The sequence below is a fragment of the Rhinopithecus bieti genome, unplaced genomic scaffold, assembly GCF_001698545.2.
Source record: "Rhinopithecus bieti isolate Rb0 unplaced genomic scaffold, ASM169854v2 scaffold_38981, whole genome shotgun sequence".
Taxonomy (NCBI): domain Eukaryota; kingdom Metazoa; phylum Chordata; class Mammalia; order Primates; family Cercopithecidae; genus Rhinopithecus; species Rhinopithecus bieti.
The window spans coordinates 2,308,426-2,320,602 of record NW_016819573.1 but is presented as its reverse complement, the minus strand read 5'-3'; the positions used below and the strand labels follow the sequence as shown (position 1 = coordinate 2,320,602).

Genomic DNA, 12,177 nt, shown 5'->3' with positions numbered 1-12,177 from the left:
ACCATCTCCCAGTCTGGAGAGACATCTGCTCCAGGTCGGAGCCCCCAGAGCTCCCTCTACTTCAGGGGCCTCATGGGAAAGCCCTCTGTGGGGAAGGGGTGGGGTAAGGGGGAAGAGACTAGAAGCCCTCACCCACCCTCTATTCCAGAAACCTCCTCTTTGTGAATTCAAGTCAGCACTGTTCAAGTGAGCTCACAGCAATAACCACTCACACTAGCAGGTGTTATTAAAAGGAATTTTAATAATTTTAATTAAAAACTCTTAACAGCGAATTCCGTCACAGGCCTTGGCATCTGGAAGCAACTCCAGGGACATGTGCCCCCTTTGGGATGTGGCTGAACCACGGTTTTGGACCCGAGGCCCACTGGTGCCGCGTGGCGAGGGGCTACCTGGAAGTTACTTCAATACGATATCAAAGATCCGCGAAGATTTTTTTTAAAAAAGTTTTAAATATATTAGACTCTCTTGATTGCCATTTTTACACAAAGCTGCTGATACAGTATACAGAGTTTTAACTTTTTTTCACATAAAATACATTTTTTAAAGTGTTCTCTGTACATCAGTGGCTTCTGGTCTGGTGAATTATTGCGGAGGGCTGGGGGTCTGCAGACTTTTCCTGGGTGTGCAGAGCCAGGCCCCGCACGGTGGCACTTGCAATGCCCATGGGAAGCAGGCCCTCTGGCCAACAAGAGAGTCCTGTCGGGGAGAGGGCTATAGCTTCTGGCACAGGGGGTCACTTTTGCAGAGTCATCCACTGACCATTGGACCCTTTGCTCTTATGTGCCCTGGGGCAGGGGAGACCACCCCCAAGTTACAAATAGCCAGAGTTAAATACAGTCTTTCTGGGCATCTTGAAAGGAGCACCCTTCTTGAAAGTACCCCAGTATCCTGCTCTGGAAGAGAGAGCAGGTAGGTGAGAGAGCTCAGGATGAAAAGGTATCTGACACCAACCACCACAATGGTCTCATGTTATTACAAAGCCAGCAAACCAGTGGGGCAGGACAGGGGACACACCCTTGTTAACTTTTCTAAGCCCCTTGGAAATGGATCAAACAGTGCAGAGCAGTTTTATTTATGCTGCATATTTGATGGAGAATTCTATCCTGAAGTCTTCAGTAGCTCTGGGCCTAGAGTTTATTCGGCTTCCCTAAGCTACTCGCCAGAAACCCACAGTCTGGTAATAGCCGCCAACTTTCAATTGTTTGGGGCATATGATGGTGAGCCATGCAGCACCTGCTTTGGAAGTGGTCTCCTTTAATCTAATGAGGAGCTGCCACAGGACCTGGGTCTCAGCAGGAGCTAGGCATCTGGTTGACTTTGCCTGGTTTCTCCCGGCTCCCGAATCCACCCCTGCCATGGAGGGAGGCAGATTCCCGGGGAAAGGCTTTGATGCTGAAGGAAGCAGCAACTTTTCCTCCCATTATCCATTAGTGGGGTGAGGGGACTATGCAATAAATGAGCCACCATGAGCAAGAAACAATGACTTTAAAAACCTGAGATGCATTTGGCAGCAAATTGCAGAACAGTCTTCTAGACACTGATCTCAAGCTGATATTATAGAGTCCCCCAAAGATGCTGGCTGAAGGCAGCTATCACTGAAAGTTCCAGATGGAGCTGGATGATGTCTGCCTGGAACCCGAGACCCAGCATCTATAACTGGTGGCAAATGTTATCCAGGGGTGGTCATGACAGCTGTTCCCAGCTAAAGGAATTCAGACTCTAAGGATTCTGGGAGCTGAAAAGCAAAGGGTCACTGGACCAAGATGCAGACACTTTGCCTCAGGTGACTTGAATGGGACTGCTGATGCCTGTGATCCCCAAGGGGCAGAAACCACAAAGAACAGTTCTCTTGACTCTGTCTTATTCCTCCTTTATCCGCAGAACCTAATAGTGGCTGGCATGTTGCAGCTACTCAGTAAATTAGTGAGTGAATTAATGAATGACGGCGGCTCATTCATTGGAGGTTGGTCTCCAACTTGTCTCTCAACACTCAGAAGACCTACAGGGAAAGCTCCCCAGGGACTTAAAGCCCCAAGAGGGGATGGTTTGTCCCTGGCTGAAAACATGAGCCAATGCCTGAGAGGCACCTGTGTGTGAAGTCAGCTCCTGTCAGGGAATCAGCTGGGATTCCCAGCCTTCTGGGTGGAGAGGAATGGCCCAGGAGGCAGGAGGCCTGCGGAAAAGGAGGGAATGGCCTCAGGCGCTCAGTGGGTTGGGCAGCACATGCCTTCAGTGTTTGGCCCCTGAGCAAAAAGATGGGAAAACCTGCCCAGCTCTCTCCTGAGGAGCACATGGCTTCCCTCAGAACTCCCTACCTTGTAGCTAAGGTCAGCTCATGAGGGATTTCAGCGTCAGTCTGGGCTCATACTGTTTTACAGCCAATGGTACATGTGTTTTACATCATCCTGTCCTGTTCCAGCCACAGCCTGAGATGTTGAAGAGCCCACCCCAGATGGCAGGGATGTGGGAAGCATCTGTGCACCTGTCTTCAGCCTCCTGGGCCGCCTCCACCTCTGCTCTAGAATACATCTATCCTGGCACTGGGGTGGAGGTGGCCTGATGCTGAGAACCTCTCCCCTTCCAGCAGCCACCAAGGGCGCAGTCACTCCCATGGGCCCTCTACTCTCTGGTCCAGTCGCTCTGCTCCTGGGAAAGCATCACCCAGGCTCCCTGAAGTCCAGCTTCCTCTCTGGGTTATGGGGCCATGGGGGCCACAGTAGCGGGCTAAGAATGAAGAATGACAAAAAGCAGATCCCATGACAAAAGTTGTGGCACAAGGCAGGGATGGTCTTCCAGCCCCAAGCCCCTAGCCCAGGTGCCCCTCAGGGAAAGTTTCTCATAGACTGAGAAAGAAGTGGGTTAAAAAGAACCCAGATCTGTTCCCCAGATTAAAATCTGGACCTAGGGGACCCCTTCAGAGCTCTAAGGAGGTAGTTTAAGGACAAATAAAAGGCGCACAGAGCAGGGGCCAACCTGCAGCTTGTTGGTTGCACCAAAAGATTCTGGCTGAGCCTGTGGGCAGTGCCCATGCCATGGGCAACTCCAAAGGGGGTCCTGGGAGAATCAGCAGTGAGGGGAGAACAGCCATTCACAGTCCTCCCTCCCCAGTATCAGGAAGGCTGGGACTATGAAACTGCAGAGCTGGGCAAGACCCAACTCCAGCCCTACCACGGCTCTCCTGAATGCAGGACGGGATATTGACCACGTGCACCCTGGATTCGCAGATCTGGGACATCACCACTCCTGCAAGTGCAGGCTGGGAGCCCCTGGGCCAGGCAGGAACTCAAAGGGGCTGACTGGCAAATCTGCCTCACCAAGCATCCCCAGAAAAGCAAAAGCTGGGCCCGGGATCCTGAGCACTGACTCCACACACATGACGGATGGGGGTGGGAGGTGGAGGTAGGCTGGCCCCTAATTGCTTGCTCTGACAGCTCAGTCTGAGAAGGGCTGGCTGAGATGGGCTGGGCTGAAACAGTCTGGATATTCACAAAGACCCAAGGGTGCTGGGCTGTGTCACTGTTAACTAGCGACTGTTTTTTTAAATTAACTGGCCTCTCTGGCTGGAAAAGCATTCCAATGGAAGCTCCTTGCTTAGCTTCATTTTTCCAGCACCAGCCAGTAAAACCCAGTGACCGTGATACAATCCGCAAGAAGAAGTGAATTTAGTTACCTCCCTCCCTCTAGGAGTTTTACAGACTACAGGAATTTTTAAAATCAGATATGCTTTTGTAAATACTGACCTTGTCCCCCTCCCACACCCTTTGACACTTCCATCCAAGAGGAAAACATGATTTGGTTGATTCCAGAAATGGAATCGCCTGGTTTCCCCCTTTACCCCTGGATGGTCATACAGCTGGCTCCTGGCATGGGTAGAAGTGTGGCTCTCAACAAGGCTGAGGGGAGCAGGTCTGTGTCCATCTCGTCTACCCATGTAGGTTCCTGGCTCCCTCTGAACACAGCGAGGACTTCTCGCTCCTGTCAGGTGTGGCTGGTGGCCCAGACCTTGGGATGACTCTGAGCAGGACTATGGGTCTCAGCTTAGCAGGTCCCCTCCCCTGCTAAAGCCACATTGGCAGTGGTAATGAGACTCTGAGTCTTAATTTCCATCCTTTTGGGAATACCCCATACATTCTAAGCCCCCTTACTTCCCCTGAGCCCAGGTATGTCATTCCTACACACACTGGTTGAGCTTGTGTGTGCGTGTGTGCGTGTGTGTGTGTGTGTGTGTGTGTGTGTGTTGATGTGACATGCACGTACTGATCCGGAGAAGCCTTTATACCAAGAATAGAGCTGGGATCTCAAGCCCACCCTCCCAAGATCAGACAGCAGAGTGAGCCAGGAGGCCATGACGGGCCTTGTGTCAGATGGCAGACGATGCAGCAGGAAGCAGAACCATGGGACATGGGACATGGGATGCTATGGGCAGCCAGGTGAGGGCTGGGGTCTGAGTTCCTCTGAAAAGCAGAGCCCGCCTCTCCCCAACTGCCCTCTGACACCTCCCCAGCCAGGGCTGTCGGGCTGGCCTGGATTCCAGGAGCCCCGCTCCAGGCATCTCCCTCCTCCATCACATGGAGACTAGGAGATACGGCAACAGCCATGCACCTTCTCCTCCATCTCCTCTATGGGGGCCTTGAACTTTAAAAGTGGGGGATCTCCGCTGGTGACCGTGTAATATACCGAGGTCCCATTGCTGCTGTACGGTGAAGTTCTGCCTCCGATCAAGGGGGCCTTGCCTTCACTGCTACTCTCGCCCGTCCTGGCCATGCTGCTGCCCAGGTGGGTGCTAAGGAAGGGGTGGCTGAGCAGCTTGGCTGCAGCCCGCTGCCGCTTCAGCTCCAGAAGCGTCTGAGGGCTCTCCTTGTAGCTGCTCCAGGGCGGGGTGGCGTCGGCCACACCAGGGTTGCCATAGGCCATGCTGTAGTCGGGCACCTCATGCACCTTCCAGACATCCCCATTGGCCAGTGCATACTGGTAGGCACTGACTGGAGCCCGGAGGCCATTCTCAACAGGCATGTCCAGTTCACCTCGTGGGATCTTGGTAGGAAATTCGGAGAGTAGCACTGGCTTCTCCAGCCTGGGGTTCTGCGAGTGAGAAGGACAACATTACCAGCTGGCTGGAAGATCTGAACCTACTATCCACCTGTCTCTCTGCTGAGGGCATTATTCTTTAGACCTTTCCCCTATCTGTTTTCCCTCTTGGGTATTGGGGACAGGGTTGTCCTTTGGGGAACCCCCAATCTATGAATTTTCATAGAGCTGACTGACCCCTGGTCTTGCTCCAGGGCCTGGATCATGACCTAAGGCCTAGCCAGTCAACATATTTCACTACCGGGATTGGCCCAGGGATGAGTTCTTAACTGAAATTGCTTCAGTGAAGCAACCCTGGGACTTCTGCAAGAACACTTGGGAAACAGAAGTTTCTGTAGGAACTGTGGGTAGTAAGAATGATGTAAGCTGAGGGCTGGGGAGATATTATATTGAAGGGTCTGCTTGCAAATGAAGTTGACATGAAGGAAAACTAAGAGAGACTGCATCCCAATGACACATTTGAAGCCCAGGATCCTTCCAGGCCCAGACTTTTCAGTTGCACAAGCCAATAAATTCCTTGTGTGTAAGTCCATTTTAGTTGGGTTTTTCAGTCACTTGTAATCCTTCCTCTGTATTTGAAGCATATCTCACAAAGATTCTTACTCAGGGACCCTGTATACCCAATAATCCTTGGATAACAAGAGTTTGAAAAGTAACTGCTTCCTAAAAACTATAAACTAAAAAACAGATACAAGCGACAATAACATTTAAAGCACAGCAAAAATCACCATGAACAAGGAACAAGGTCAAAAGACACACGAAGAAACTAGAAAAATATTTTCAACATATACGACAGAAAAGAGAGTAATTTTCGAAAGTATAAAGAGCTCTTAAAAGTTTTGTTTTTTTTTTTTTGAAACGGAGTCTTGCTCTGTCTCTCAGGCTAGAGTGGACCAGTGGCGCAATCTCTGCTCACCACAACCTCTGCCTCCCGCGTTCAAGCAATTCTCCCACCTCAGCCTCCCGAGTAGCTGGGATTACAGGTGCACACCACCACACCCAGCTAATTTTCATATTTTTGTAGAGACGGGGTTTCACCATGCTGGCCAGGCTGATCTTGAACTCCTGACCTCAAGTGATCCACACTCCTCAGCTTCCCAAAATGCAGAGATTGCAGGCATGAGCCACCGCGCCCAGCCAATTTTTAAAAGACTACCTACCCAGGCCGGGTGTGGTGGCTCATGCCTGTAATCCCAGCACTTTGGGAGGTCGAGGCGGGTGGATCACGAGATCAGGAGATTGAGACCATCCTGGCTAACATGGTGAAAACTCGTCTCTACTGAAAATACAAAAAATTAGCCGGGTGTGGTGACAGGTGCCTGTAGTCCCAGCTACTCGGGAGGCTGAGGCAGGAGAATGGCATGAACTTGGAAGGCAGAGCTTGCAGTGAGCCGAGATCGCACCACTGCACTCCAGCCTGGGCCACAGAGCGAGACTCCATCTAAAAAAAAAAAAAAAAAGCCTACCTACCCAATAAAAATGGTAGGCAGAGGATACTAATAGGCAGCCCACAGCAAAATATATAGATATACAGGCATTGGAAGAAAGTATTCATCCTCACACATCGTTAATAATATAAAAATTAAAACAACAGAATATCACTTTTAGATATCACATTGACAAATATGTTTAAAGTGTGTTATTACTCAGTGTTGGCAGGGGTATAGGGAAATGAGTGAGAATGTAAATTGCTAGTCTCTTTGATGGACAATTTTGCATCATCCTTCAGTGAAATTTTTTTTTCTTTTTTTCCTTTCTTCTCTCCCCAGCGCTTCAGTAAAAAAAAATAATAATAATAATGATAATTTTTTTTAGAAAAGATTGTATACTTTGCACCAGCAAGCCTATTTCCCAGATTTTCTCTCTCATTAGTGCAAAGCCTGAAAGTCATCATTGGGCAAGCAGGAAATTGTGGCCAGTACTTCTATTGGAATGCTCTGTAGCTTATAAAAAGAATGAACGAAGTCTCCATGAGCTGGCATGGAAAGATGTCGAAGATATATATATAATCTAGTTTTCTAACATATATATAATAACATATATATGGTAATATGTGATAAGGCAAAGAACACTTTCCATAGTCAGTTTCCATTTATGAGTGTGTATTTCTTCTCTTTCTTCTTTTAGAGTCAGGGCCTCCCTATGTTGCACAGGCTGGTCTTGAACTCCTGGTCTCAAATGATCCTCTCACCTCAGCCTCCCAAAACACTGGGATTACAGGCATGAGCCACCGAATCCACTATTTTTTTTTTTTAATGGCTCCTTCTGAACTATGCAGGCAGACTGATGCCATGTCATGGGGAGACCGTTTCTTGGTGGTCCTAGTTAGTGCTTCTCAAACTTTGATGTGCATATGAGTTGCCTAGGGATATTGTTAAAATCCGTATTCTGATTCAAGAGGTCAGGGTTGGGGCCTGAAATTTGGCACTTCTAAGAATTTCCTGCTGATGTTTAGAGTGGCAATGATCTGAGACACTGATCCCATCTTGGATGCACATTGGCATCATCTAGACCGTTAAAAACATGCACAGGCCGAGCACGGTGGCTCACGCTTATAATCCCAGCACTTTGGGAGGCTGAGGTGGATGGATCACTTGAGGTCAGGAGTTCAAGACCTGCCTGGCCAACATGGTGAAACCTCGTCTCTACTAAAAGAAAAATACAAAAATTAGACAGGTGCAGTGATGCATGCCTCTAATCCCAGTTACTCAGGAGGCTGAGGCAGGATAATTGTTTGAAGCAGGAGGCAGAGGTTGCAGTGAGCCAAGATTGTACCACTGCGCTCCAGCCTGGGCAACAGAGTGAGACTCCATCTCAAAAAAAAAAAAAAAAAAAAAACCATATACAACACCAATCTGAAAACATCACATATTATATAATTCCAAGTATATACCATTTTGGAAAAGCAAGGCTATGGAAACAGTAGAAGATCAGTGGTTGCTAGGGTTTGGGGAGGAAGCATAAGTAGAACACCGGGGCTGTTTAGTGGGACAGACTTGGTCTCTTTAACCAGTTGTTCGCAATCTCAGCCGTCTAATATAACCGCTTAAGCCAATTGGCGAGAGCATTCTGTGTGACCCTATCATGATGGACACATGACATTATGCATTTGTCAAAACCCACAGGAGGTACAGCACAAAGAGCAAACCTGACGTAAACTATGGGCTTTAGTTCACAATAAAGTATCAATATTGACTCATTGGTGATAACATATGTACCACACTAATGCGAGTTGTTAAAAACAGGGGAAACCAGGGTGGAGGGGGGTGTATATGGGAAATATCTGTACTTTCCACTCATTTTTCTAGAGTTCTAAAACTGCTTGAAAAAAAAAAATCTATTCGTTTAAAAAGAAAAAATCCCTGCTGGGTGCAGTGGCTCATGCCTGTAATCCCAGCACTTTGGGAGGCTGAGGTGGGAGGATGGCATCAGCCTGAGAGTTGGAGACCAGCCTGGGCAACATAGTGAGACCTCATTGCTACAAAAAAATTTAAAAATTAGCTGGGCATGGTGGTGCGTGCCTGTGGTCCCAGCTACATGGGAGGCTGGGCAGGAGGATCACTTGAGCCCAGGAGGTTGAGGCTGTAGTGAGCCATATCTGCACCACTGCAGTCTAGCCTGAGTGACAGAATGAGACCCCGTCTGAACAAAACAAAACAAAACTCACCTATATCCATCTCCAGTGTCAGAAATCAGAGCACTGAAGAAGAGGAATTAACTCCGGCCTGAAGGATGTGGGTTAGATGAAAGAGGTTTTCTCATGATGCAGGGAACTTCTAAATACATTTATCTGCCTAATGCTTAATGATGTACAAATTATGGGCTGAGTCCTATGCAAATAAGAACACAACTGACCCTAGAACACCCTTTGTGGTAGGCACATCATCTTGGCAATGGTGAACTGAGATACTGGAAAACAGGAAGGTTAAACGAAATCCCCACCTTTCGTGTTCTGGGGAATGGCTGACTGCACAGAATCAGCCTTCCCCATAGGATTTCCAGAGCGCTCAGACGACCCCTCCTTTTCCTAGGACCACCCAAACACAGTTCCCCAAATTCTCATTCTTTTTCTCTGCAATGATTAGCTAAACTGTCAACTTATCAACTGAAATTAAATGCTTGCTAAATGATTTTTTTTTTTTTTTTTTTGAGATAGAGTCTCACTCTGTTGCCTAGGCTGCAGTGCGGTGGTGCGATCTTGGCTCACTGCAACCTCTGCTTCCCAGGTTCAAGTGATTCTCCTGCCTCAGGCTCCCAAGTAGCTGGGATTTCAGGCACCTGCCACCACACCTGGCTATTTTTAGTAGCGACAGGGTTTCACCATGCTGGCCAGGCTGGTCTCGAACTCCTGACCTCAGATGATCCGCCCACCTGGGTCTCTCAAAGTGCTGGGATTACAGGCGTGAGCCAACGTGCCCAGCGGTAAATGATTTAACCAAATTTTAGTTAAGCTGCTCCCCTCCCCACAGGATCCTGGACTTTGACTCACCCTGAGGGTAAACAAGCACTGCAATGCAGAAAAACTCTCCTGAAGACCCTCTGGAAATGGACTGACCATGGGACACACATTCCTGGTCAACTGTCCAATTACACCACCTGCTCGTCCCACCCCCACCCTCAGTCCTTGCAGCCTCTGTCTTCCTCCCTAGGAAACGAACTCGTTTCTCCCTGACCTCCGAGATCCTTGTCAATTCTGTGGTCGAAGCAATCTACTTACTGCTGCAATCACTTGAAAAACAGTCTCTCTTTAGGTTTGAAAAACAACGACATGGCCGGGCTTGATGGCTCACCCCTGTAATCCCAGCACTTTGGGAGGTCGAGGCGGACAGATCACGAGGTCAAGGGATTGAGACCATTCTGGCCAGCATGGTAAAACCCTGTCTCTACTAAAAATACAAAAATTAGCTGGGTATGGTGGCGTGCGCCTGTAGTCCCAGCTACTCAGGAGGCTGAGGCAGGAGAATCACTTGAACCCGGGAGGCAGAGGCTGCAGTGAGCCAAGATCAAGTCACTGCACTCCAGCCTGGCCACAGAGCAAGACTCCATCTCAAAACAAACAAACAAAAACCACCAACAAACATATACAATGCCAAGGTCCCAACTCCTGAGATTCTGATTTAGTCTGTCTATACTACTTCTTAAACATTAGATTAGAAAACAAGGGGCACAGTGGCTCACGCCTATCATCCCAGCACTCTGGGAGGCCAAAGCAGGCAGATCACTTAAGGTCAGGAGTTCGAGACCAGCTTGGCCAACATGGGGAAATTCCGTCTTCTATCAAAAAACACAAAAGTTAGCTGGGCATGATAGTGGGTGCCTATAGTCCTAGCTACTCAGGAGGCTGAGGTGGGAGAATTGCTTGAATCTGGGAGGCAGAGGCTGCAGTGAACCAAGATCACGCCACTGCACTCCAGTCCAGCCTGGGCGACAGAGTGAGACCCTGTCTCAGAGGGGAAAAAAAAAAGAAGAAAAAACAGTGAACCAAAGTCAGCCACAGCCTTGGAAGAAATGTGATTTGGGGGTCAGGCTGAACAAATTATTCCTCAAATAAGTGGTTCTGAAATTCTTATGTGCAGCAGTATCGCCACATCTGGGGTGGGTCCTGAGAATCTACATTTATTTATTTTTACTTTTTGTTTTTTTTTAGAGACCAGGCCTCACTCCATCACCCAGGCTGGAGTGCAGTGGTGCTATCATAGCTCACTGCAGCCTCGAATTCCTCGACTCAAGCAATCCTCCTGCCTCAGCCTCATGAGACCAAAGACTACACACCACCACACTCACCTAATTGTTTTTTTTTTTAGGTGGGGGTGGTAGAGATAGGGTCTTGCTATGTTGTCCAGTAACTCCTAGGCTCAGGAGATCCTCCCACCTCAGCCTCCCTCAGTTTTGGGGTTACAGGTGGGAGCCACTGTGCCCAGCCAAAATCTGCATTTCTAACAAGTTCCCAGGTGTGCTGATGTTGCTGCTCCGGGCACCACGCTTTCAGAATTCCCACCTTAACATGGTGAAACCCTATCTCTACTAAAACACAAAAATTAGCTGGGCATGGTGGCAGGTGCCTGTAATCTCAGCTACTTGGGAGGCTGAGGTAGGAGAATCACTTGAACCCGGGAGGCAGAGATTGCAGTGAGCCGAGATGGCGCCATTGCACTCCAGCCTGGGCAACAAGAGTGAAACTCTGTATCAAAAAAAAAAAAAAAAAAAAAAGACTGACTATACCAAGGGTTGGCAAGAAACACTCTGCCATGGGAAAGCAGACAGGTACAAAGCACCTTGGAAAACTGCTTGGTAGTATCCACTAAAGCTAAACATATGCCTACCTGTGACTCCCACTGTGTTCCTGGGTATATTCCCAACACAAAATAGTGCTTATGTCCACCAAAAGACACACACAAAAATGTTTATAGCAGCTTTATTCACAGTAGCCAGAAACAAGAAACCCAAATGTCCACCAAAAGGAGAATGGAGGCCAGGAGCAGTGGCTCACTATAATACCAACACTTTGGGAGGCCGAGGAGGGTGGATCATTTGAGGTCAGGAATTCAAGACCAGCCTGGCCAATATGGCGAAACCTCATCTCCACTAAAAATATAAAAATTAGCCGGGCGTGGTGGCACGCACCTGTATTCCCAGCTACTCAGGAGGCTGAGGCAGGAGAATCGCTTGAACCTGGAAGGTGGAGGTTGTAGTGAGCCGAGAGCACGCCACTGCACTCTAGCTTGGGTGAATGGATATGTAAATTTTAATATTCAAACAACCGAATTCTAGAAAGCAATAAAAAAGAATGAGGCAGCCAGGCGCGTCGGCTCACGCCTGTAATCCCAGCACTTTGGGAGGCCGAGGAAGGTGGATCACGAGGTCAGGAGACCGAGACCATCCTGGCTAACATGGTGAAACCCCGTCTCTACTAAAAAATATATATATATTAAAAATTAGCCGGGCAAGGTGGCGGGCGCCTGTAGCCCCAGCTACTCCAGAGGCTGAGGCAGGAGAATGGTGTGAACCCAGAAGGTGGAGCTTGCAGTGAGCCGAGATCGCGCCACTGTGCTCCAGCCTGGGTGACAGAGCGAGACTCCATCTCAAAAA

The 12,177-nt window shown here is 48.7% G+C and overlaps 1 protein-coding gene across 2 annotated transcripts in view; it reads right to left on the bottom strand.

Moving 5' to 3' along the window:
- Positions 1-221: 221 nt before the first annotated feature.
- The window catches only part of PPP1R16B (protein phosphatase 1 regulatory subunit 16B), a 122,885-nt gene continuing 110,929 nt past the window's right edge, over positions 222-12,177 (bottom strand). For both annotated transcript variants that reach the window (XM_017859099.1, XM_017859100.1), the window contains exon 11: positions 222-5,082. In XM_017859099.1, the coding sequence (XP_017714588.1) occupies positions 4,576-5,082 (507 nt within the window). In that variant the 3' untranslated portion in view covers positions 222-4,575. The remainder of the gene's footprint in view (positions 5,083-12,177) is intronic.